This window comes from Pelecanus crispus, chromosome 9 (genome assembly GCF_030463565.1).
Source record: "Pelecanus crispus isolate bPelCri1 chromosome 9, bPelCri1.pri, whole genome shotgun sequence".
In the NCBI taxonomy this organism is placed as follows: domain Eukaryota; kingdom Metazoa; phylum Chordata; class Aves; order Pelecaniformes; family Pelecanidae; genus Pelecanus; species Pelecanus crispus.
The window spans coordinates 28,315,143-28,342,731 of NC_134651.1; the positions used below are offsets into that span (position 1 = coordinate 28,315,143).

General features: G+C 38.2%; 1 protein-coding gene across 2 annotated transcripts in view; it reads left to right on the forward strand.

The window, feature by feature from the left end:
- STAG1 (STAG1 cohesin complex component) overlaps nt 1-27,589 on the forward strand; it is a 159,845-nt gene that overhangs the window by 11,966 nt on the left and 120,290 nt on the right. For both annotated transcript variants that reach the window (XM_075717154.1, XM_075717155.1), the window contains exons 3-4: nt 5,709-5,873; nt 20,821-20,917. In XM_075717154.1, the coding sequence (XP_075573269.1) occupies nt 5,709-5,873; nt 20,821-20,917 (262 nt within the window). The remainder of the gene's footprint in view (nt 1-5,708; nt 5,874-20,820; nt 20,918-27,589) is intronic.

Below are 27,589 nucleotides of genomic sequence, written 5' to 3' on the forward strand. Positions count from 1 at the left end.
TCTGCTGGGGTGTCTCTCATCCCATACTCAGGGCCACAGCATGCCTTTCTCCAGCTCCTCAGATTCTTCTATTAAAGCAAGATGGAACAAGGCACTTCTGATCCTTTTGTCCCCAGTGCAGACTGTACAGTTTTGCTTTCAGGCCCTTTTGTATGGTTTGGTATGGAGGAGGCAGACCACAATACCTTATCTTTGCATTCATATGTGAAATTTTAACTTTGCAGCAGACTCTTAGCCTTGCATAGGATGAATGTTAGATACTGTAGGGGATTGAGTTTTCCTTCTAGTTCCAAATCATACATGTCATGATTAATAGTAGGAAGGAATCTTCTTGGAAGAATTTCTTTTCATAGTAGTCGAGCTTCGTGGTTTGGTGTGACTTGCATCAGTGTCCTGTTTCAGCTTGCTTGCCTGATATGTTAGGTCTGTCCCTTAAAACTGAAGTGAGTAAGGCTTTCTGCAGTTCTGTGGAAATGCAGTGCAGATACAGCCAGTATGTGAAGACTTCTCTGTCCTGCCACTTGTAGCTTCCTGGTGGAAAAATCCTAATGACATTAGAAGTTTTCCTTTTAAGCTTTTGGTGGGATGGTCCTTGTATTTTTGGCAATCTAATCTATTCTTCATTTTTCTGTGGAAATAGTCTTTTTTTTGGCAGCAGTTGCCTCGGCTAGAAGAAGTGATTCAAGCATTTATAGCAGACTCTTTTGATTCTTTAAGATCACTTTTAGAACTCTCGCTGGGTTTTAAAATAAGGATGAAAAAAAGCAACACCCCCCACCCCCCAACACTGCCTCTGTGTTTGTTTTTGTTCCAAACTGCATGTGCTATAGCTGAAGCAGCTCTGTACACACTGGATGTTAGGGGGCCTGCATCTGCCTTTATTTGCAGGATGAGGCTTTTCACAGGGAGAACCTTGTTTGTTTCTATGATGAAAAAAGTCCAAAGGACTGACTATTTCAATCCAAGAACTTCTCCCTAGATAACCACGATGATGTTACGAAGTGTATGGTAGCCTTCATTTTTTTTAATCAGGATTCATTCAGAAAGAGCTCAGACATTACCACTCTTCCACTTAACACGAGGTTATAATGCAGAGGCCTCTCAAGATGATGATGCCTTTGAGAGGCAAGTTCTTCAGTCTTACTCAAGTGGAAGGTTAAAAAGCTTCTTCCAGCTATCTTGTGAAATGGGGTATTGCTTTAAGTTAACTTAAAGTATGAATGCACATAGAGGCCATCATTTAAGGCAGTAGGTTAGGTGGTGTTACTGACCCATAACGCTTTTAGTGTCTTTTTCTTCATGAAGTGCATCAGATCAACTTGGGGAATGTTAATGGAAAATGTCAAGCCACTTTCACTTTTTTTTTTTGGTAGTGTGTGAACTGACTTTCACTGTATGACTTGATTTTGCAAATGTGGGTCACTTTTTTTTCTTCACAATAATTTCAAAGATATGAAAGGAAAAGTATTATCTAGCTAATTTATTACCAAATTCTGAATTGTCGTAATTTTAGTTTAATTAGAGTTAGAGTAAGTATTTTGTTTCCTGTTTGCGTTAGCTTAAGCTATAAAGCAACAGGTAAGCTATATGGTCAACAGTATGGTCATTTTATAGTTTCTTCTGTGGCACATTGTGGAGCTTTTGAATTTCCTAATGCTGGTGCGTATAAATTCTCAGCTTTAGTTGTTGTCAGTTGAATCCATTGCACAGATCTGAAAAATCATTAGCAACTTCTGTTTTCATTTGGCATCTCAGTCCATTTTGACACCACCACCAGTCTGTCCTGGGTCTCAAGAGTGAAAGCACAGATTTGAATGCTACAGGCTCACAGCTCCAAGCAGCACCTTTCTTGGTGTGTGATTAAAAAGCCTCAAGCTTTCTTACCCTGTCATGCTTCTTTATCCCTCCCTCTGGTAGTCTTAATTAACCTCAGTGCTGGCTTTGCCATTGCAGCAGATGCCTGGATTATGGAAATTGTTACACGGATTTATGAATACATTTAGATACAATATTGCTAACCAGCTTGCCTTTTCCATGACTTTTCAGAGATCCCTCTTACAAACAGGAGAAAAGTCAGTTTTGAGTCTGGAAAACAATCAGTTCTTACCTACCTCAGGATTCTGACAGACTGACATGTAAAAAGGGGGGAAAGAAAAAAGCCCCATGCATGATTGTCAGTTTAAGGGGGCTTTAGGTAGAGGCAGGAAATTTCTGGCTGAAAGGGTGTAAAGGGGCAAGCAATAACCACAATTGTTGTTCCTGTTAGGAAGCAGATATTCTGTTTTTCCTGTATCTTGATGACTATTTGGTGGATCCTCACAAGAGTAAACTTGCTAAAAATTCACTCTGATCTTACGAAACATCACATTTTACACCTGCCAGTGATAGTCTGACAGGTTTACTGGAGCCATACTCATCCTTGGGCAGGGCTGTTTCTGTGTGGAAGCTCTTCATTGCATTAGAGGATGGGGTTTTTGTGTTGAGCTGAAGGACCACCCTTTTCTGTGCATGCAGGTATCTCTCTTCTGGGATGCAGGGATACCTCTGTTTGGCATCCTCAATGCCAGACGTAATTTTTAGATTTGTAACTTGGCTTTGCAACTCCACTTCCAAGAGCACCGTGCCTCTGCAGATATTCCACAGATGTTCTGTATCACGAAGGAGTCCTCTTTGCATTTCTATAGATGTACCAATCCATGCTTTTCCTTCACTTGCTTCAGTGGTGTTGGACATCTCCACCCTGGGATAGAATCATCGTTGGAAGGGACCTCAAGGATCATCTGATCCAACCTTTCTTGGCAAAAGCAGGGTCTAGACAAGATGGCCCAGCACCCTGTCCAGCTGAGTCTTAAAAGTGTCCAATGTTGGGGAATCCACCACTTCCCTGGGGAGATTATTCCAATGGCTGACTGTTCTCATTGTGAAAAATTTTCCTTTTGATGAAAATTTTCCTCTTGAAATAGGGTTACCTATTCAACTTTGTACTCAGAGGTAGGAACCTGTATGAAGCTCAGATCTATCAAGATGGCCTGCAAAGTTTCTTGCTGTAAATTCAGACACACTACGTGCAAGTAATGTCTGACAACAGTATTGTAATATGGCATCTTAATGAACAAGATAATGCTAGTTCCTCACTTCTGTGCCTTGTGCTTGCAAAACTTTATAATTAGTACCGGGCAGTTTCTGGAGGCTGGAGGACCTATATATGACTTGGTTTCATATTTGCACTCTGGAGTGGGATTGAGCTTGGGCTTCCTGTCAGACACCTACTGAGTGGAAGTGCTCTGGAGTGGAAGTTTGGTGGGCATCCTTCCTCTAGTGCCTGTCCACCTGAAGATGTTAATCCCTGCCTAACTCGGAAAGTTCTAGTTTTGGATTTTCTTCAGTTTCTCAGTGGAGGATCCTTTGTCTGCTTGTTTTGTCTCTTGAGACAGGATTCAATACAGATCCTGCATCTGGATTTAGCTACCCCAGCTTGGATGCAGAATGGCTTTTGTTAAATGAAAGACTTCGTTTCTCCACTGTGAGAGATGTTCTCATTGTCAGAAGAAAATCTATACCAGAGAGAAACTTTATCCAAATAGACTCAGTACTATATCTGGTGTTAATTCAGGTCCAGGATATTGAGATATTTACTTGGACTTGAAGAATCTGGCTTTGTCCAGTAATTCTGTCAAAAGCACATCTGTCGGTTATTTCTGTACCTCTTCTGGGTGCCCATCGGTGTTCTCACCCTTCTAATTCAAACTATGAGTCTTGGTCAAAGCACGCCCCTTTCCCCAGGATACCTGACAAAAGTGGAGTTTAAACTGAGCATTTGTGTCTTGTGATTACTCATTTTGAGTGTGTGCACGCCAGTCCATAGTACTCATGCTGGTGTAGGTGGCTTTTCTCATTGCTTTCCAGTAACAAGCTATCTTTGGATGTGTGCATTTCATGTCCATCTCCTACTTGCTTTCCCTTCATCCTTGCAGCGTTTAATGTCTACCTTTATAGTCAGTTTTTCTCAACATGTAATTCAGAGGGGGCTTGCATTAGCTTCTGGGGAGGGCGTCAACTTCCATTCCTGCTTTCATTTAGCAGTACTGGTAGCTAGTTGAAGTGCTTATGGCTTACTGTCACCCAGATTGAATAAGCACATGGATTATATATCTCAAAAGAGTCAATTTACTTTTTACTTCTAATTCTTTTCCATTTTATTAAATAGTGATCATGTGTCTCTTTGGAACTTGGTACAGCTCAAACATTTCGTGTATTGATACCTTTCTTGCTGATAAAGGCAGTTTTGGACATGTTTAAAAATTCATTGAGGGAGAATGCATAGTCTTTTGATCATAAGTGCAGATGTTATCCAAAAAACTTTTCACAGAGATTGTACCACTATTTTAAGCTTTCCAACTTGCATTTGTATGCAAGTCCTTAACTGAGTATTTGCAAGAGACAGTTGCACTCTACCTTGCCCTTTTGTTTAGCTCTCTGGCCTCACCAGCAGTGATCCCTTTTAAAGTAAGCGGAAAGCTAGACTGCAGGTTTGTCATCTACCAGCTCTCTTCCAGAAATTAGATCCCTTCCTTCTGCAGGAAAATTCTTAATGTGTCTGCAATTGGAAGATGCAACCAAAAATGTTGACTTCATGTTCTTTGCTAAAAGCTTTAATAGAAACTGGCTGACAGTATACTCAAGTAAATGGTACAGTGAGGATATTGTCCTAAATGTAATCTTCGAGTTGCTTGCATGTTGTTTTCTTTAATGTAATTCCTCAAAATAGCTTTATTGTTCTGTGGGAAACAGCAGCTTTTGCTTTTGCCTTCCTCATAGTAGGGAGAAAGAATAGAGTATGGAAGTAAGATCATAGCAGGAATCTTATGTTATTTTCCCCAGAAACTTTTTTTTTTCATGAGGTGACTTAAATTCAGAGCAAACTGTTCACTAGGTGACTTCTTGCAAGTGGGATCTATACCACCTGATATAAGCTTGAAGAATCTAGAGAAAATTTATATTAAATAATTTAGATTCACAGGGAAAATGTTTTACCTCATAAAATTTTGAAGCAAGGGGTTATTATGATGATCTACTGAATCTAGCTGTATAAATTCAGTGATTTAATTTCAGTTGAGTTGAACTGACTCTTTATGTACACAGTTTCTTATAAAAGTTGTATAAAAACAAAAAAAACAGAAAATGAATGTTAACATGACAAGTAGATTTATTGTCGTTCAAAGTTCATTAGTTATTCTAAAAGTTTGTTTTGTATGCCAACATAAAATACTTTTGCTGTCCTGTCTGTAACTTGCCACCATTTATCTAGTTTTAGTCATGTTGTCGACTATCTGTGTTGAATAAGACTAGTATGGGTATTATGTGAACTGGTACTCAAACGTTGGAAATTCACCACTAACCTTGACATGACAGTGGGTTTTAAATTGCTCCTCAACAACTACTGATAAATAAAAATATATGTACCTGTCTGGATAAAGCCCTAAGCAACCGGGTTGAATTTCATAGCTGACCCTGCTTTGAGCAGGAGGTGAGGCTGGAGACCTCCTGAGATCCCTTCCAGCCTGTCTTACTCTGTGATACTTGTGTGTATATACATGTGTGAGTGTATAAATGTGTGTGTGATATTTATGCATAATTTATAAAGATATGTTGAGTGATTTCAGATATAGCTATAATAAATTTTCATTCTGCTGGTTTTCTTTGCCCAGTCTGCCACTAAGAAACCTCGGAAGTCTCCAGCAGACAAGGGTCGTTCTGAATCTGGAGCCAGAGGAGCAAGTCGTGGAAGAGCTAATGGCCACCCTCAGCAGAATGGAGAAGGGGACCCTGTCACTTTGTTTGAGGTGGTTAAGCTGGGGAAGAGTGCTATGCAGGTAAAATAACTAATTGTGTTACTGCTTCACAATTCAGTATATCCTGACTGTAGAAGTTCACTCTAAGCTACACTTTTGTAAACAGTTGTATTTTTTCATCACCTGTATTGGTGCAATAGACTGTGTATGATAAAATAAGGGACAGAATGTGCTTTGATTGAATTGAGGACTGTCATATATACTTCTGAAAGACAAGAGACAGATCAGAAAGTCGTGTATTTCAAATTCTCCATTATTTTGTTCATTACTTCCAAATTGAAAATACGTGTTGGTATTAAGCAGTCCATTAAAGAATATCCTGCAGTAGTTTTATATGAGGAAAAAGTATATGATATTAGTGATGGATCCAAGGCTTTTTTGTTTGCCTGTTTCTTCAGAAATACCTGCTGACACGAGCACTTTTGAGTCCTTTGCACTGCAGCTTGCATTCTTCTTGCTGTCCCCACCAGAGCAGCAGATGAAGCATAAACTAGTAGCCTAGACGTCCTCTGTGTCTGAGGGACAAAGATGGATACATCGTGAAGGCGAATTTTTCATTGTAAAATAAATATCTCTGATAGTTGTAGTGAATCGCCTCTGGAAGTGTTTCTTACTCCTTTATGTTTTGATCGATTTCAGAGGTCTTACAGGATGTACTGGGCCAGATGAGTCCCACCTCAGGAACCTCTGTAGATGATTGCTTTTGACAGTACTCTTACGCTTTTAGTAAGCTACTGTGCTTCAGCTATTGTTTTTGGTACTCAAAGGAGAAACAGTGGGCCCAAAACACTGTTCATCCCATGCAGTGCAAAGCCAACAGTCATTCCTACTGAAGGATTGTTTAAGCAAACCTCCTGGACTTTGCATTTCAACAAAACAGGACTCATGCAGTATCAGTTAGTTTGTTTTGACCTTGTGGTGCTAACTAACATGAGAAAATTACAAATTAGGAAAAATAGGGGCCAAGTCCCATTTTCAACATTACTTTTAGTGTAGTTAAAGGCTAAGTCTCATTAACTCCCAAAGGAATCTAGTCTCCCAAATGAGTAAAAGCTGTTGAAAATTTTCTCTCAGTCTCAAATCTGTGGAAGGTCTGAGATGTAATTTTAAAGAAGTAATAAACAGCAAGAAAATAGAAGTTTGTATTCTTCACAGTTGCTGTATTTACAGTTATTTAGGATTGACCCTTCTTTTCTAGTAGGTGAAGACAGAACAAATTTACTCCTAACAAAGCTACAGATTCCTTGTGCCGCCTCTTCCTACATGTTTTAAGTCAGGGCTTCCAACTTTGCTTGGTTTTCAACACTTCTTCAAATTTCGTTTTTGGCAGGATTTGAGGAAACATCTGGAGTCTATTTTCTGGTTTTACTGTGGTACAGAACATGCAATATGCTTTATGTAGTGTGTTTGTTTTAGAGTTATTGATATTTGCGGGAGCCAAATGAAAAGGAATGGGTGATTGCTTTGATATTTGATGACTCTGTGTGTGTGGAATTGACTTTGATACATTTCATCTATTTCAAAAGAGATGCCATCAGAAGTCTTCTGCAAGTGAAATTCTAAAAAGAAATTGTCTGCATGTTTGTATTAAGAAATCTTTGGAATTCAAATACAAAGGAATTGTTCTGAGAAATTTAGTATTTGTATATGCATATATATATGGGTGTGTGTCTGTATATTTGTGTATATATACATGTGCATACATATATGTGCACGCACATGCTTAAAATGTGCTCAGCCTATATATTTGAGGAAGAAGTAGACAGCACATTTTAAGCAGTGGAGAAATTATAAGCAAATAGTAAAAGAATAGTCAAGTTTATTTGAAGGCCTGGGATGCAAACAGCCATAAATGACCTGAGCTGTATTTAGGAGCACCGAACCTAATTTCAAGAGTATGTGTCACTCATGCACATTTGAAAATTTTACTATTGGTGAAAATATTCCAAAATGAAAGAAAGAAGGAAACCCTGTAGTGGGAAAGAGGATGCAATTAAAATGTGATTTAATATTCTTTAATTTGCACTTCTGGACAATAATCCCATGTGAAACCAAGGTTCTATAAACCAAACTTATTAGTGTTTTTATACTTTTTTTTTTCCTTAATAGTGTAGGGATTTTGATGTAACAACTAGGAATGCTTGGAATTTTTGGTTTTTTGTAGTTTTGATACAGGTTTTTTATGGCCAATTTTAGCGATTTTGTCAGTATTGCCAATTTTCAGACAAGTGCCGTATTTGTCAGAACCTATTGTTTCTCAATATTTAGTTCTTTCCCTGCAATATGAACTTAAATTTTTCTATAGCAGTCTTAAGTTTGCTTCCAGCAATAAAAACACAGAAAAATTCAATTAACATATTCTGAGATTACATGGGAATTTTACTTCATGTGCTTTCATTTCTGATCTATCTGCTCCTGCTGTTTGCTCTCAGGATTTATTTTAGTTGTTAGATTTTTCTGGCTTTGTGTTGCCAACTCATGGAAGTCTGTAGCTGAATTCAGTTCTCACTTCTTTTAAGTTTGTCCTATATTTTGGTTCTCATAGCAGGATTCATTTACTTCTTCAGGATTATTGCTCTTTGGTTCTTCCAGGGAAACAGTTAGGTTAATATTTTGCATTTCAAGTATACATAACTTCAGAGCTGCTCTTTGCATATAAATCTCTGCCTCTATTATGAGGTGGTAGTTGTGTCGATGTTAAGTCTCATTTGAACTCTATAAATCAATTTGATATCCACGTTAACTTGGTATCGGATTGTTGTCACTGTTTTTTAATTTGCTCTGTAACCTTTTGTACAGTTAGTTGCTTCAGAAGTTTTTCTGTCAGCAACTCTGTGTGTCAAGTGTGATATGACCTGCTGTTCATGTTTTCTGCAGGTGCATTTTATTAGTCCATAGAGACTGTTCATAGAGCTTTTTTAGGCTCTATGTTTTTTTTTTTTTTCCTTAGGCAAACATGATACTCTTCTGCTTTTTGTCATTTGTCTCTTTCCCCCCCCCCCCCCCGAATGTTTTTATGGATACAGCTATATCCACTATATTTCCCCACTCTAAACCTAGGCAGAACGGTCTATATCACCATTTCTCAAGTCCTAAACTGCCTGAGTTTACACCGACGGGAATGAAGGGCATGGGTGAATCTCCACTCCTCCAGCTGGGCCCACAGTACAGAGGCTGACTTGTAGATTAAATCATCATAGGCACTTCTGCATTCATCTCTGACCCTGGCATTAAGCTGGCAGTGAAGTAAAGAGCGTGTGGTGATCTCACATTTTGTTTAGGCCTCAGTCTGAAAATTTCTCATAAGTAAATTATGACCAATTAGCTGTTAAGAAGTTTGTACTTCTGTGTTGGTCAAACCAAGCATAGAAGTGATCTGCTTTCTTGTGTGCTAAGGGGATTTGTGCCTCCCCAGAACATCAGAGAGAATCATCAGTAGTCGTAAGAGGTGTTCAATACCAAAACACGAACAGATCTATGTCTCAGTTACTCTGTAATATCATGTGTGTTACCAGTTAACCTTAATTGACGTTAGCAGTTCACTACAGATTAGATGCTGATTTTGAAAAAAATATTTGACCCCTCTGCTTGTGCTCAGCTAATGAAAGGAATCTTGGTATTAGTTAGACATGGTTCAGAGGAAATATGGCTCCATTATATACAAACAAGCATTTTAGGATATGTATCCAAAGGGAACTTTCTAGTATGTTGAAATCGAATTTTTCATTGTGCCACCAGTTCTTCTTTGTGTCTCCAGAAATCAAGAATGTATGCGATTCCTCACTGTTCTTGTCTGCACATCTTGGCATGCATGGATTTGAGTCTTGAAGGTTCCCTCCCTGTTTGAGTAAAGCTGTACTTGTAGCACTGCTTACCCTGTCATGAGAAGGAGTTTTCTTTGTTTCCTATGTTTCAGTTCCTCAGATTTTTGTCATCTTTGCACCTACTGGGCTCATGTTGGCAAGCTGTGACTCTTGTTCACAGTACTACGCTGGCTATAGAAAGTTTGTGTATGAGAGCAGGAATATCGTAAGACCTTTTTTCCCCTTCAGTTGCCTATCTGAAAGGATTAAAAATCTTTCATTAATGTTAATTTAAAATATTTCTGAAACGTTAACAATATTTTCAATAGTATTTGCAATATTGTACTGATTTTCAGTGTTTATCCACTTGTGTTGCAGACTGAGGTTAAAAATTGGTACATGCAAAAATAAAGGGTATGTGCCCCTTGTAATTACACATTTGAGCTGTTGGAAATAGTATGAAAGAGGCAGAGGAAACACTGACCGCTTTCAGCAGTGCTCTTTTTTTGTTCTTTATGCACTAGCATCTTACTGGCATGGTTGCCAGTTCCTTTTATCATAATGTATGAGGTTTGGATGATGTTTAGTCATCAACATGCGTATCTGATTCTGATAGAAATTCCTAGTACTTCCAGTATCTTTTTCTATCACTTTGAGATTTGATATCTGTACAAGAAATGCAAGATAGTCAGTTATTCCAAAGACCTGATGTGTCTTTATGCATCTTGTTAATATGGCATATCCTATATAATTTCAGTAATTTTTGCATTTTCATAGCATTTAGGGCAGAAATAGACCATTATGGTCTGTATACTACCTCCCTGCATAGCTTAGACCATGGAATTGCACCCATTCCTGTATTAAGCAAACAGCTTCTTTTACAACCCTCATTTTTATCTACTAATATAATATAATAGTAATAGTTTCAGTTAATTAGAAGTTAGGGAGGGCCAACCTTAGCAACTGTAGAGGTAGAGCCAAAGTTTTGAACGTTGTTCCCCCTTGGGTCTCACTGCAGTAGCTGCTCCCCTATCGTTGCTGTCACAGGTACCTTGGCCGTTGCAGCAGGGAGCTGGGCTGGTGAACGCGGAGCAGGAAGGTGGCACTGACCTTGGAGAAGGCATCTGGTGCCCCTCAGAGAGCGAGGCTGCTCCTTGGGGTGGCTTCTATCAGGGAAGGAATTTGATAGTAGAGCAAGCCCCAGTGACTGCACAGCTTTATCAGCTGGTTCCTAACTCATTCTGCATGGCTTAAGCTTTGCTTTGCTTGCTTCTCTCAACTCCCTGGAATTTTCTCGCAGTTATTTTAATCACATAATCATTATGCGATACAGATAATCCCAATGTTCCTTAGTCCTTCCAGTGGTTCTGGTTAGAAAGAATTGTTATGTGTCTGCTTTAATCTTGCATAAACTGAGGCTGCTGTTGAACAGACTGGTCCCACCTTCCCCCACACCTACAGCTGACGTTTTTTACGCTTTTCTTGTGTGTTTTGTAGTCACACCAAGAAATAGATTTAATTAGAACCTGACACTTTGGATTTTTTCAGCTGGATCAGCCCCCTGATTCAGCTCATGTCTGGCAGCAAGCTCAGAGTTATTCTTGATTAGAATGACTGTATAACCATCACCATATCTACCTTATTTAGGACAAATTGTATTTTACATATATACTTGAGATTAAAAACATCAGAGCAGCTGTAACTGGATTGTACCAAAAGTCCAATATCTTGTCTCTGACAATGGCAGTTAAGAAGGAGAATAAGAAGGCAAAAACGTATTTTGGGAATTCTCCCTACCTCTGACTGTTTGCAGCTCAGGATGAATGTGGTGTCTTGTGTTTTCAGAAGCCTTAATGTCTTTCTCTTCCTTGAGTTTGTCTCCTCTCCCTGCTAGAAGTCATCTTTGCTGGATAGTGTCTCTGCATCTGCCTCAGCTATTTCTGGGGGTGAAGGTCTTTGAAGATTAACAATATATACAGACATATGGTTTTAAGTATTATCCATGGTTTTTGTGTTAAAGGCATGCTTTAGTTTACTTGTCCTTCGTTGTATTTTAACAATGCTGTATTCCCTGACTCGAAGGATGGATAATAATTTTGGGTTTCCCTAGACTGTCTCAGAAACTCCTTAGGAGTTGAAGTATGCATTCTCTAAAGTTTACAGGGTAAAATAACTGCAACTATTACTGTCATTTAAACTGGTATTTAGTTTTCATATTGCTAGATGGATTTCTTCTGCAGCCTAATCTTGCTTTGCTTTTGGTTGTATGCTGCTGAATTAAAAGAAAAACAATCAAAACTTAGGTACATGTTTTCATGCTTGTTATACTAGGAACAATTCAGCCACCAGATGAAGCATTAATTAGTTAGAAGGGTATTGCTTAATAGCAAATTATTTTTTCTGCAGGCATCACACAACTTCTTTTCCCTTCTAATATAATAAGATGTAGGGCGATGATTTTGGTGTTAATGTGAACACCTGTGTCAGTAGTGCAGTGTGTGAAAACATATATACCTGAAAATACCCATTATACTTAAAGCCAAAGTCTTTTGCTCTCTAGAATGTCATCATTTTTTGAAGTGTCTGGGGTGATCTGTGAACTGTGTAAATTGTGCCAGCAAAGGAACTTGAGTCATGTTTTTTTTAATAAATTGATGGGTCTCTCTTATTGGAATAACTGATTTTTTTCTGCACTTCTCTAAGGATTTTTTTTTTTTATTCTCATGTGTAATGTATATGAGTAGTTTTGATGCTTTGTAGCCTCTCAGAACCATTCATGCCCATGATTGGCCCAGCTTAAACAGACACAGCCCCTTGGAAATTGTTTAATGTGTCAACTGTGAGAGATTAGCACCTCTAAAAATTCTGTACCATAGTAGAAAAACTGCTTGGTATGAGGCTGCTGAAAGGTCCACCAATCATTTCTGAGGACTCAGGTGAGGAAATGCAACTCTGAGCAGTGCAGATCTGCTGTGACGAGTGCTCATCCTCAGTAGTTCCTGTGATTTTAATCCATTTGAAAGAATAATTTTTCCAGTACCTTTTATGCACATAAGTGTATATGCCAGTTAAATTGTGCCATTCTAATACTCTCATAAGAGAACTAAATATTTTTATCTTTCAGTAGTGTTTTTCTCTCCCAAATGGTTCCGTGTAATGTGTTACGCTGATTTCCTCACATAATCATATTTAATGCCCATTCTACTGCATAGAAATATGTATTTATATGAAAAGCCAAACATAGATATCTCTGTAAGGAGGGTATGAATCCCTTAGTTTTATTGGGAATAAATACTTCTAGGACTGTATTCCTTCCCTCTCTGTGCTTCAGGAAAAAAAAAGTTATGTAGGTAGACACTGCATTCAGCAGATTTTCCTATCTTTGCTTGTGATGAAAAAACAAGAAACAGGTACTGTTACATTAAAGTAAGGTTGTTTTTTTTTTTTTTTAAAGAATCATTGGGCTCTTCAGAAAGTGCTTGCTAGGTGCTAGAAAAGTGTGAACTCTCTCATAATTTAGAATTACCATCATTAGAGGAAAAAATAATAAAGTACAGCTTCTCGATCTACAGTTCTTTATTAACCTTGTGTTATAAAAAACTCCTAGGTATATAAAAACTCCTAGGTTTTTCAGTGGAGGTATATTAGACTTACTGCCTGCAATTTGGAATGCAACCAAACAGTCATCTTGAAGTCTAATGCACAATCTTAAATTGCACATACTTTCACATGTTAGGAACTACCTTCTCCTCAGTAACCTTCTGTGTAATTACTTCAGTCTTCACAGAATTTGACCTTAAAAACCTTTTATTGTTTTTTAAAAAAACCTGCACAGGTTCACTTAAAAAAACTTTTATGCAGAGGATGATAAGTCTTTCACTACTTCCCTTTCTTTCCCTGCGTTCTTACTTTCAGTGTACTCAAAGTACAGTGTACTCTGTTAAAGCATATTTTCTAGCTTTTATCTTCTCTTCGTGCTGCTCTTTAGACAGATCATTGAAATCTTTAATTTCACTGTGCGTTCTGTTTTTTTTTTTTTTTAGTAAGCTTTGAATTTTGTTTGAGTAACTTCGTTTTTTTGGCAGAAGATGTTAGTATAAGCTTTGATTTTGGGGTTTTTTTCCTACCTTTTAATGTAAACTCTGCGCACCCATTCTAGAGTCACTTTTTGTTCTGTCATATTCGCTGTAAATGAAGCATGTCCATGATCAGTTGTATGAAATGGCAAATTATTTAAATGTTCTTTATACTTGATTTACCTCAGTTTAGCGTTGACTCAGATCTTACACTTGAACATTCACTTCTATATAATGTCATTTGTTTTCGCTTTGTGTTAGTAGCAATGCTGCCAGATTGCTACTTAATTTAAATTGTGAAATAGCTTTTCTGAAATCAACTTTCATTAATATTTAGTGGGACTGTGCTAATTTACATGAGCTGGCAAGGTGTCATCTGCAGTTAGTCCCTCTGGTTCCTCCAGCACTTAATGCTCCTAAATGTAGTAATGTTCTTGTGCTGAAGGAGTATGAAATGGATTCATAGCTGTAAAGCCTCCAGGAGGTGATAAGATAACTAGCTTCATTATTACATTCATTGCATCAGACTTTTGCTTTTACTGGCAATCCAAGCTACTGTTTCTCTTCAAGACTATAAAATGTTCCTATTTATCTTTTAGCAGACTTTGAGATGCGAAGGTCAATATATCTGCAAGTCTCCATGATTGATTTTAAGATGTTTACTCAGACTATGCATCTATTCTGCTACTTGCTTGACTTTCTTTAAGCTTCTTATTTCTGTAGGGTTGCCTATTTGGCATATTCTTCAAATTATGCTGCATGGTCTTAAAACAGTCACTGGAGAGTTAATTCCTGTGAGATTCTCTTGAAAGCTATCATGGGCTTTTGAAAATCTCTGTACTGACTATGTATTTGTACTATACATCATCTGCCATTTGCAAAAGATCTTGATTTTTCACTTAGTTCTCATAAGAATAGACGCATTTTCAGATTTAAAAAAAATATGCTTAAGAGTCTCATTTTTGTAACATGTACTTGTATGGACTTGTTACGCTGACTGACCCAGAGGTGTGGTGCATCTATTTGTGTGTATATACATATATCTATATATATCTATGTACATATATAGGTATATATGTGTATGTCTATATATATGTATAGCTGTTTCCTGACAGCAGGGAGTGAAAAGGGGGTCATGTGGGTGTTACTGGAGTAATCTTGAGGTTTTATGTATGTAAATGAGCTAGATAATTCTTTACTTAAAATTTAGTTCCAATACTCCTTGCCTCATTCTAATCTGGTAACGAAGATGAGAAGCAAAAGAGTTTTTTGTGCCATTTCTCATGCTTCATAACCTTGTTGTTAGGGGAGTCCTTTTCTTGTGCACGTGCATTGAATTTGGTGAGTCCCAAAAGCATGGATTTCCTGCATGTGGGCAGAACACTGCAGCACATGTACTGTAGATCTTGTGCTTCCCAGGAATGCTGAATTTATTGTGTATTTCATGTACAGCTTGCAAGTGCGCATTTCCATATGGCAAATCCATGCTCTCTGCTGCATCTGAAGGTAAAAACATCTGGAAGCAGATGGATACCATCAGAACAACTCATGCAGTCTATTCCTACCATCTTTCATAAGCTTTTTGCAGAAGTAGGCAACGCGACTCTTGCGGGGATGAATTATTCTGGTGGATGGAGCCCACTTGTAGCTACCTCCTTTCCAAAGAGCTGTCTGGTCCTTTCCTCCTCCTGTCACTGCATGTGCCTTCATTGCAATATCAATTCTGCGTTTGGGACAGATGACAGGGAGGGGGCCAGGGCAGGATATCCCCGGACAAGATGGTGACCAGTGTGGGTTGTTGCCCTGAGTTTGCTCTTTCTTTGTGTCTGCGAAGCTCTTGAAAACAGGGTGACTGGTTGGAGGCTGCTAACAAGCTAAAATCATCCTGGAGAGTTTGCTGTAACCTGTGGACTATTGGTTAGAAATCCTTGTTATTAATCAGAGTCTTTCTATCTATGCATGTTTATGCAGAATAATTCTTTTTCTGGCAATGATTGCTTGTTGCACCGTTTGCTACAGTTACCTGTCACTTGATTTCTTTTTCACTTGTATTAGACCTTTTTCCTGGTATTTGGATTACTGATGGGTTTTCTTGGTTCAATTGATACTTGTCTCTATGTTAGGTCTGATGTGTATAATTTTTATTTTTTCATCCTAGTGTTTTCAGTTTTTATAGCTCTTTTCTGTTACATCAAAAGTCAACAGTTTGATTAAATTCCAACTGTTGTAGCATATGTAGTCTGGCTTCATTATCTCCTGTTGCCTTAAACTGTAATCTCTAAAAAAATTTGCCAACAAGCATGCCAAATGTGTGTGAGGGGTGGAATGATGTGGATCTGTGGGTGTTATTTTGATAAGCTAAAAATACCCCTCTAATTTTTCGGTATTAGTGAATACAATTTGTGACTGTACTGATGCCGACAGGTCAGGTGCCTGTATGTGACTCATCACCCTAAGCTTCTCAGCCAGTCAGTAGAGATTTACTTAGGGTAATCATGAGCATTTTTAAGCAGGAGCCATCTCACCTCACCATGCATACCTGCTCTAGACAGATGAATTATGCTGACAACTCCCCTGAATATTGACTATATATGTGTATGCATGTGTGTGCACACATACACACTATGTTGAGTATAAAGGGAGTGACTAGCTTGTGTGACTTCATAGAATCATAGAATGCTTTGGGTTGGAAGGGACCTTCAGAGGTCATCTAGCCCAACCCCCCTGCAGTGAGCAGGGACAGCTTTAACCAGATCAGGCTGCTCAGAGCCCCAGCCAACCTGACCTTCAATGTTTCTAGGGATGGGGCCTCCACTACCTCTCTGGGCAACCTATTCCAGTGCTTGACCACCCTCATTGTAAAAAATGTCTTTGTTATGTCTAGTCTAAATCTATTCTTCTTCAGTTTGAAACCATTAGTCCTTGTCCTGTCACAACAGGCCTTGCTAAAAAGATTGTCCCCATCCTTCCTATAGGCCCCCTTTAAGTACTGAAAGGCCGCAATAAGGTCTTCTCGCAGCCTTCTCTTCTCCAAGCTGAACAACCCCAACTCCCTCAGCCTGTCCTCGCAGGAGAGGTGCTCCAGCCCTCGGATCATTTTTGTGGCCCTCCTATGGACCTCCTCCAGCAGGTCCATGTCCTTCTTGTGCTGAGGGCCCCAGAGCTGGACGCAGTGCTCCAGGTGGGGTCTCACCAGAGCAGAGCAGAGGGGCAGAATCCCCTCCCTCGACCTGCTGGCCACGCTTCTTTTGATGCAGCCCAGGATTTGGTTGGCTTTCTGGGCTGCAAGCGCGCATATTGCCGGCTCATGTCCAGCTTTTCATCTACCAGTACCCCCAAGTCCTTCTCCGCAGGGCTGCTCTCAATCCCTTCATCCCCCAGCCTGTATTGATATCGGGGGTTGCCCCGTCCCAGGCACAGGACCTTGCACTTGCCCTTGTTGAACCTCATGAGGTTCACAGAGGCCCACCTCTCCAGCTTGTCCAGGTCCCTTTGGATGACATCTCGTCCTTCTGGCGTGTCAACCACACCACTCAGCTTGGTGTCATCTGCAAACTTGCTGAGGGTGCACTCAATCCCACTGTCTGTGTCACTGATGAAGATACATGGGCTGTGCATGTAAAGTTAGGTAAGATGAATCCTACCCAAACATTCAAAATTTTAGTTAAAGCTTTGTCAGCCCTCTGCTAGGTCCAGACAACACAGGAGGCAGTCTTTGCCTGCTATCCCTGCTCAGAACCTTCACTCTGATTTTGCTGTTTTCTTTATCTGCTGCTGCCACTAAAGACTCTGCATTGCCTCAAGTCTGGTCTGTGAGTCTTGAGATCAGCTGCTTGTCTTTATTTTTCTGTGAATTGCATTATGGTTCTGGGTTGAAAATACAAGTACTATACCAGATAGGACAGAGTGGGCTCTTAGTGCCCAAGGACATAGCATGTGCCTCACAATTCTTTTTGTATGAAAAGACAAAAAATAGCAGAAGGGAGATGAGGTGCACTGATGCTATGGTTTTGAGGTAGTGCTGCAAAAATCAATTAAATAATTGTTTAAAAGAGGCAGAAACAAAATTGAGGCATATTCCTCTAAGTCTTTCTCCTCCAATCCCCCTTTTTTTTTTAGTCCAGATGGGTTCACTGGCAATGTGTATAGCACAGTCCAGAAACAGTTGCAGTGGTATAGCTGAAGGGGCAGTGTGTTGTAGCAAGAAACGGGAGTAAGACTGAATGTGGAAAGGAATCTTTCAGGCCAGCCTTGCTCCTACAGGGAATGTTTTACGTGAAACTAGGCTGTGGACAGTGCACAGATACTGGTGTACTAGTTATTAACACTCAGGAAAAGCATCTACGATTTCCCAGGTGCAAAGAATGCAGTAGACTTCAGAAACTGTTGAGATGTGTGACAAGAGTGAGCAAAGATAAAGATATGCAAGTGTTTCTGTGCAAGCCACGTGGCAGAGTAGGATTCTTCTGCCTGAAAAAAGGTGACCAGATGGAAGCATGGAAAATACAAATAGGGGGTTGATGTTTGTTTTCTCTTCTTCTTAAGAATTAGGTGGCATCAAATAGATCTACCAATTAGCAAGTTTAAAACAATTATTCGTTTTTTGCAGTGAATATTTAACCCTTGAGACACATTGCTACAAGATGATGTAGGTATAAAATTTGCTGGTTCAGACACATTCATGAGAGAAGAAATATGCTAGGGTCTTACGGGTCTGGGAGAGTAACTTGGAAGTATCAGTATATTCTTGCCCTATTCTTACACTTTTCCCTATGTGTATAAGCCCTGTTGGGCAGATGAACCTGTGGTCTGACCCAGCACAGCTGCTGTTTTCTTCAGTGAAAAAAATAGCTGCTGGCAATTGCGTGTTGTTCTGATATCTACGCCAATATAGCTGTTCAAACAAATGTTTTAAGTTGGTAGTACACCAGCAGTCTGGCCTTTAAGCTTTGTCAGTATTTGGTTTAGTAAATAATTTTTACATTTGGCTACTTTTGGTTTTATGTGCTCTGGAGAATTGTACTGATTGATTGAAATGATTGATGGTTACAGGACCAAGTCTAAATTCATGATGAAATAACAGTGAAGCATTCTAGATAACGGGTTTTGTGCTGCTGCTTCATGTTTCCTCAACTTGTGTGAAGACTAATTTGAGGCCAAGACTTCCTTTTTAATTTCTTCTAAGTAGCAGATGGACCTCTTCATAAGATTGCTTCTCCTACTGTGCATGCATGTGTGTGTGCATTGGTAGACAAAACCTCTAAAAACTTAGTTTCCTGGCAAATTGAATGTCTAGAGATTCATGCTGGTTGTTGAATAACATGATAATACTGATAGTCTCATCTTTTGGGTTAAGAACAAGTATAGTGATCTGTGTTAAACACGGAATGTTTTGGTTCAGTTCAGAGTTGTGTATGTCTCTAGTACACACACAACTGTTTTCTTGCTGCTTTCCTTTTCTCATACACTTGCTAAGGTCCCACTAGCAATCAGGGAAGTTTGTATTTGGGTAAGCTAGAAACTGCAGAGGGATTTTTTCAAGATCCTGTCCTTATATCTACCAGTTTAGAAGGAGGCAAATTTTTTTTTAAGAGGTTGAATTGTTTGGATTTTGTCTTTCCCATTCATTCTTTTTCAGCACAGTTGGAAGCTGGTTGCGTGGGAGGGGCGGTGGTGCAGGGTGTGTGTGTGTGTTTAGGATTTTTTAAAATTAATTTTATAGAAATCCACTGTAAACCTGAACTACAAAATAAAATAATCCATTTGCAGGCTGTGCTCTGATAGCATAATCAAGCTTCTCTTAATGAATACTGCCACATATATGGAACAGTAAAGTTTGGTTGGTTTTTTTTTCCCCCCCCTCATAAATAAGTAAAACATAGTATTTGGTTACATTAAATATACACAATTCCTTACCTTCAATGTTTATGTAACTGTGGAACTTGGAATACTGTATTTTAGTGACATGAAAGGAAGCCATACTTGTCTTCCTTAAGCATGAAACAGGCTGAAGAAGGACCTCACGCAACCCTCTTGCTTTTTTAAAACAGTTTTTAAGCATTTCCATAGTTATTTTCTTTGCTTTGTCCTCATTGCTTCATTTTATCTACATTTGGAGTTTTAAAAATTGTGGGTCTGCACAGCTCTGATAGGGTCCTGTAGTCAGAACTGTATCTCTATAGGAAGCAGCAACAGGCTTTGCTGTTATGCCTCTGCATTCCTTCCAGCTGATGTATATCTGCCATTAACTCTTTCTGATGCTGTGATTGCACTTTTATGTTGACTGGCAAAATTCATTTAGTGCCCTTTCTCATCAAGCTACTGAGGCACATTTTCTGTCCCCAGAGATTAATATATGACAAATGTTTTCGACACCTGTATGCTTTCTGTCCTCCTCCCTGCTATTATTCATAATAATGACTGTGTGCTATGCCAGCATATCAGTGATTATAAATATATCTCCTGGCTACTTATAGTTCCAAGTGAAGTTTGAAACTGTGACTCAGCTTCATATACTGTGATTCAGGTGGCTTATTGACTCCCAAACACTCTGAGACCAACTTCTGTGTATTATTTTTGTTTACAAAGTATTCCTCATTGCATTCTGTCTTCCTGAACTACGTACAGTGTTTCTGAATGACTGTTACACTACTTTGGCCTTTATGAATACTGAGATGTTCGCTATGCAGTGTAAATTCAGTTTTTATCCCAAAGTGTTTCTACTCATCAGTTTTCTGGGAATATATGTTGGTCATTCTGAACAGAATCACAGTGTTTGTTTTTTCAATACAATTTTGAAACTGGATAAATACTGCAAGTAGAGTTTTGAGGAATTGCAGTAATTTTTATTTGAACCTGTGTTTATAAAGTTATAATACCAGAAAACAATGCATATAGTTCTATTCTCTAACAATATTTGTTCTGTCTCCACCCTGAGAGAAGGTGTATAGTTTTCTGAATTTGTACACATGTATGATTATGCAAAATAAATGGTCAGTTATAAAATTATATTCTGAAAAGAATAAGTCATTTGCCTTTAATAAAATACTTTTTAAGAGTCTCTGATAAGTATTCTTTTTTTCTTGACAGTCTGTGGTGGACGACTGGATTGAATCATATAAACAAGACAGGGACATAGCACTTCTGGATTTAATCAACTTCTTTATCCAGTGTTCAGGATGTCGAGGTACAGAACGTTGGAAACAAGTTGTATAGAATAAATCTGACAGTCGTACAAACGTGTATTAGTGCAAATGCTGGTAAAGATGCGGGAGGCACATGGATTGGTACGCCTCATATGCATGGTGTATGTGGAAATATTGTCTACATTCAGGAATAATTTTATTTAAAGCTTGTTTGTCAAGAGCCTACCCTTTCTTTTTCTCACTTTCCTGTCATCCTAAAGTGTACAAATCCTCACAGAGACACTCATCAGCAAAAGGAGGCAAAAGATCTGTTAATCAAGGTAGGCGTATCTTTACTTACCCTTTCTGTTTCTTCCCTTTTTTTTTGTTACAAGAATTAGTAGGTGTAGCTATACCTTAATTTTGATATTTTTTTCTTTCTAGGAAAATGATGGTTTTTTGAAACTGAAGAGGAAGGAGTTAGGCTTCAGTTGACTTCGATCAGCAAGAAAGATTTCTTCTGAATGAAGCACCAATCTTATTTCTTCCTGTAATGCTTAATCAAGTCAGCAGCAAATGGCTGGCCTTTTATACCCTATTTAAGCAGTGTCTATTACCAGCCATGCAGCAGTCAGTCTTTCTAGCATTCTGTTACCACACTGTACCTTCTAATGAATTTTTCATGTGTTGTCTTTTTTCAGTTAACTCAGCCTTGAAAAGAGAGACAGAGTTCTAGTCTCTCTGTAGTGCCCAGAATCAAGCTACTGTTTCCTGATGCTTCCGATAATTTGCTTTGAGTAGAATTGAAAATAACCCACAATTCAGAAATTCTTTTTCTTCCATTTTGTAACTGATATGGGAATATAACTTTAGACATGAAGGAGAGAAGTCCCTTTTCTTCCTTCTTAAGTATAAGGTGAAGCCCCAAGTACAGTTAAAAACATCAGAGCTGAAATATGAGCCGTCAGTAGCTTCAGCAACCCTTTTTCATAGCTTAAGAAAATAAACTTACTTTGTGGATGATAGGAAGGGCTGAAGCTTTGGAAGCATTCCGTGAAAGGGCTGAAGCTTAGGTTTTAGATTACCAGCTTGTGTCAATGTCTGTACTGTTCACACAGATTCCCTAAAATATTTTTCAGACTTGTTTGGCAGCTTATGTGAAAGTAGTTGTATTCTGTTTGCTTTTTTTAACACTCTCCTGAAGGTGTGTATGAAAAAAAAAAAAAAAAACCCAAACCACAAGCTTCTTTCTAAGAAATGGGCAGCATTAAACCAAAGGGATCCTTGGCCATATGTTTTTATTCTTGTTGATGCAAGGTTTTGGTGGAGACATCATATTTTCATTCCCCTGCTGCTCTCTAATTTCTACTTCCTTTCTTTCTCCTTGTTAGAGGAAGCAGCACTCTTATAATCTCAGAAAATTCATATTTTTTTTAAACCTTTTGTTACTGACTGATGCAGGCTGAATGCCCACTGTCAACCATATGCTGCTGAAGCAATTGCTTCCCAGAAAAGCTTTCTGTTGTTGGCTGTGAAGCAGCAGCGCTTCAAGTGGCTGATGTAATTTACTTTCTCTCTTTTTTTTTTTTTTTAAGTGGTGACTTTCTATCCATTTTCTGTACTCTTTGTACCCTCAGGGATATCTCTCTGCTGAGCTTGCTTTAGTGGCCTTCTAGTTCCAAACAGCAATGATAGGAGAAAGGAAGCAAAAATTACTTATCCCCTGAGTATAGAGTGTGGGGGGGAATTTTTGTGTGTTGGAATTTTTGCATTGGGTACAGTAACAGCTGTAACAGGGTTAAAATCCTGGCAAACAGTTCTGTTCTTTCCAATTTCCAGTAACATGCCTGTTTTCTAGAATAAGTAAAAAAATTATCAGAACAGATTTTACCCACTTAGGGTAAAATGCATACTAAGCTGTCCTTAGTATGGAAATGAGGTATGGAAATCTGGGGATTTTCTGTATTTTTGTGAGGAAGACCAAGTTTCTTTTTCATGGGACGATTATATGCTCTATTATGACATTTTTCTTTCCCTTTAAAGATTTTGTTGACATTCTTGTTTGTTTCCATTTCTGATAAATAACAGCTCCTCATGAATCTCAACGGCTCCTTTATCTTCCTTAGTATTCCTTCATTTTCTTCTTTTCAGTTTGTTGTGCTAACATTGTCTTGGATTCTCCAGCCTTCTTTCCGAATGTTGGATCTAAATGCTTACTGATAATATATCTAACTTTGTGATCATTAACTTGAAGGGAGGAAGACAACTAGCTTGGGAGGAGGTTCCTCAGGAAACTCTGAAAGTGTTGCTAGGTTTATAAATCTATCATTTTAATAGTGCTTAGAATTATTTGATATCTAAATGTATGTAAAATGCACTTAGCATGACATTTCTTTCAAAAGTTTTAAGCAGGTGAACGAGTGTGCCTATTTTCTGACTTCAGCTAGAAATCTTTTAGGCGCCAAACTGTTTTATTTAGCAACACTATTGACCCTGACAAAAATACCTTTCTGTTTAGAGAAACATTGATTTTTATGTATTTATCCCATTCTCTTGGGCAGCGCATATGCTTGAATGAACCTCTTACCATCCTCCAGCTTTGCTTAGAGATGTTCCTGGAATGAGAAGTGATCTATTGTAAATACGAATAAGCAGGCATGCTATGTAAATTATTAATACTAAAAAATTATAAAATTAATGTATTTTGCAGGCGAGCTTAAAAGATCTGTGCAGCTTAAAGTTGAATAAATATAAACCAAATATTCAAGCATGTCTGTCCTTTTGTCAACTCTTCTAAATATCTATTTAATCGGTTCGTTTCTATGTAACGTGTCCTGGTTCATACAGTAATGTCCGTTAAAACGTGAGAGATTTGGTTTTAGCATGACTTCAGTAATCTTTCTGGGTTTTTAAAGGATCATTTGGTATAAGTTAGAAGTTTGTCCTATTGAACTACCAAAAGCATCTCAATTCAATAATGAGATTTGCACGGGAGTTAAATCACTTTTCATGCCATCTTTCTACTAGTTTGCTTGCTCAATCCGTACGTTTGTTGCCCTTGCTGATTTTGATTACAAAGAAATGAAAATAGTTTCTTAAAGAATTTTTCCTTTGTCTTGGTATTTTTTCTTCAAGAATACCAACAAAAATCCCTGTCTTTCACAGTTTGTCTCTCTAGTCTTCTCCATGATGTTACATTGTAATTCTGTGGCAGAAAAATGGTGGACAAGGACTGATAAATTCACCTATTGACTTTGTTTCCTACCCTTTTAAAATGCACTGCTTCTCCTAGAGGGAGGATCTTGTATCAGGTAGTACTTTAGAAAGATGAAAAATTTTAAAATCCTTTTTCTTCCTGGACAAAACAACAAATAAATGCTGTTTCCAGTCCTTTAAAAAAACAGGTTGGTTTCTTGGTAGTAGGTATTTATTTTCCACAGTATTCACAATCGGTAAAGCAGGTGGTGGTATGTTTACCTTCTTGCTTCTCTGTCAGGAACTTAATTTAGGGTTTTGCATTTTTAGATAACAGGGAACTTTTTGAATTTAGGTTGTCATGATGATAAACCAATTTTTCAAATAACTTTCACTTGGCTGGGGGTTGGAAGTGTATCCATACTACTGAGACTTCCATTTCAAATGTTGTAGTGTGGTCTGTAGCATTGTGGATGCAGGCATCCTCCTCTCTCAGAAGAGTTGCAGGTCAGTGTTCAGAGTTTTCTGGGGTTTTTTTGAGAGCTCTTTTCCTTTGCTTTCTTCTTTGTAGGAACATATTTTTGCTTTTTTTCCATTTTTCTTTCTTTTTTCCTTTTTTTTTTTTTTTTGAATGATTACGTAAAGCACAATGTAGTATGCAGAGGTCTCTGAGCTAGTTGCAAGCAAGCTGAAATGTCTAATCAGCAATATGCATGCCCAGGTCCCAGAAGGATTATAACTGTGTCAGTATGATGCTGCATCTGGGCTAATTAGCTCTGCCTCTCAGACTGAGTAATTAGCTCAGGTATCATGCTCTGCTGCTATGACAACCAGGCTGTTTCCATTTCTGGAGCATCATGGATTTAGAGCTGACTTGGGTATCTGCATTGCTGTCTGCTTTTGCTTTCTGTTACCGATATAAAACAAACAGAAGACCCCACAAGCACTCTGACCTTTCTACATTTTAAAGGCAGAGAGCCATCACACACACACACACCGAACCAGAAGCAATTACTGGTTGAAACAGCCTCTTCAGCTGCGAAGGACAAACCAACCCATCGAGTCCATGTAAGAAAAGAAGGTTTCTTTTGCAGGGAAAAAAGGTGTCTCGCATAGTTGAAGAAGGGAACTACTAGACTGCTTTGAAGTATATAGTGAAATTATTCCCGTTCTTTCTCTCCCATCTCTCTCCTTCCCTGTCATTTCTTTTCTGATAGGTAAGCCAGAGCCATGTAAACTAAGCAGATTTTCAGAAGCAGTTTGAGCACTGTTTCCACTGCTAGCCTGACCTCTATCAGACAGCTCTGAGACACCAGTTACTGACGAAACAAAACTGGTGGAACTCCCCTACTGTTAAATTTTTAGCAGTGTTGTAGCTTTCGCTGGATTGTAAGGAGCTCTCTGTTTAAGTAGTTTTGTGACTTGGCACGCTGAAGTTGTTTTTAGGAATAGTTGGTGAAGGAAGCAGGTGAATTTCCTTTACATGTTTTCTCATATCTTATTTTTCCCTTCAAAATGGTCTCTAGCTTCTTGTGTCGAATCAAATGTTAATGAACAAATGTTCAAAATGCCACTTGTCAACCTTGATTGCTGGTGGTGTTTAGGGTTGGGTTTTGTTCAGTTGTGAGTAAGCAGGGATCTGTGTATGAACTTTTTGCCCAGTGCTTCAAGTGGGATATCTTTACGGAATTTTTCCTTGTGAATCAGACACTTGGGTATCCACACTCTCGTCCAGCTTGAGCCTTGAATTCCTAGTTGTTCCTCACCTATTCTAGTAAGATCCTCTGAAAAATTCTGTGATTGAATGGTGCAAACTGAGTCAACAAGTGCAGGAGTTAAGAATTAGCTTGCTCGAATACAGGATACGTGCTCATTTTGACTTTTATTAACTTTCTATGCTCTTAATTAGGGACAAGCTAATAGATTTCTGTTTTGTTAAAGGAAATTGAAGGCTAAAACCAGGAAAAAGCACCATAAAGTGGCCATTATATGGTCTGGCAGAAATGAACACGGAACTGCTTGCTTTGCTGTTGGACAGGATTTTGGAAAGTAAATTAGCCAGGAAATAGTGTTATTTGCTCTGATTAATAATATTTTAATAGGGGGTCTAACTGTAAATAGAGTAATGGTTTAAAAAAAAAAATTAGTCTTTTGTCATTTATTTGTACACAGTCTTGTTTTGTGATCTATGTAATAATATCACTCTATATAGATAGATGTTATTGAGCATGGAAAGAAGACTGCTTGATAAATATCATTTCCTGCAAATGGTCCTTTCATAAGGAACTGCAAATTGTTAGTGAGAGGTGTTGCTGGCTTTGGCATGTGTTAAAAAGCTTTACCTCTTCAGTCATTCACGTATTATTGAGAAGTTGATATCATAAACATTTACTATTTTGAACAAATTAGAAAATAATGCTATTCATTGCATTGGAGCCTGTATTTTTATTAAGGGTATAAAATATGTTTTCTCACAGTTTCTTCAACAAAATCCCTTTTTAGTGTGGGAGTATAGGGGAGAAGTTGCAAAGTAAGGGACTAATATACATTAAAAAAATTGATGCTTACTCATACATGATTTAAGTCATAGTAATGTCAAGGATTTATAAAATATTTTGTATGCATAGTATACAGAAATAAATACACTCCCAATAACTATATGAGGCAGTTAAAAACATGCTGTTAACCACATTAAAAAATAGGAAGGTAAGACTGACAGATGGAAATGACTTAATTTTAATTTCATGCGTGGTGTAGATAAACCAGATCTGAACTTTGTACTACTTGTTTCTGAGCCTTGAGGTCATTTTTACAGTGTGTTTATATTAACGTGAAAGCTTATAAAATTCAAACTGAAAATAAGATGCAAATTATTAACTGGCTTGGGTGGAAGATACATTAGATTATCAGACATGCATTAAATGTTTCATCAGTTCAGTTCTTTAAGTGAGGATATGTAAGGTTAAAAAGTTCATATCAAACACTTGACAATTAATATGGTTACATCAAAATCAATTTTTTGTGGAAGAAGTACAAATGGTTGATATTTGACATTCTTGAAACTAAAGCTTTAGTTTCGTTGTGTATATTGTTTTTAAACCAAAAAGGTTTTCAATATTTCTTCCTGTTTGCTGCTGAATGATATCTGTACTTTTCATCTCATGTACTCTTTCTTCCTTACTATTTTTTTTCCTATTCTTTAGCTCTTCAAAGTTTATTTGGCTATGGCAAAAATAGCTACAAATTTTTTTTGTTGTTGTTCTTTTAAGTTTTGCATCTCCCTAACTCTTCTGGGGATGGGAAGCCTTGAAAAATGAAGAAAAAAGAAAATTCAGATCTGAAAGTGTAAAAAAGATTTGAAATAGTACATCACATTTTATAGCCACTTGTGAACTAATGGCATCTTTTTCCCAAAAAGTGCATCCTTCTACTTTCAGAAACTAGTGGAAAAAAACCTGCAGGAATTTGACCTTTCAGTACAGGAGACATGAATGAAGGGCATACTGGTCTGTGGTCTCGAAATCTGAATGAAATACCTG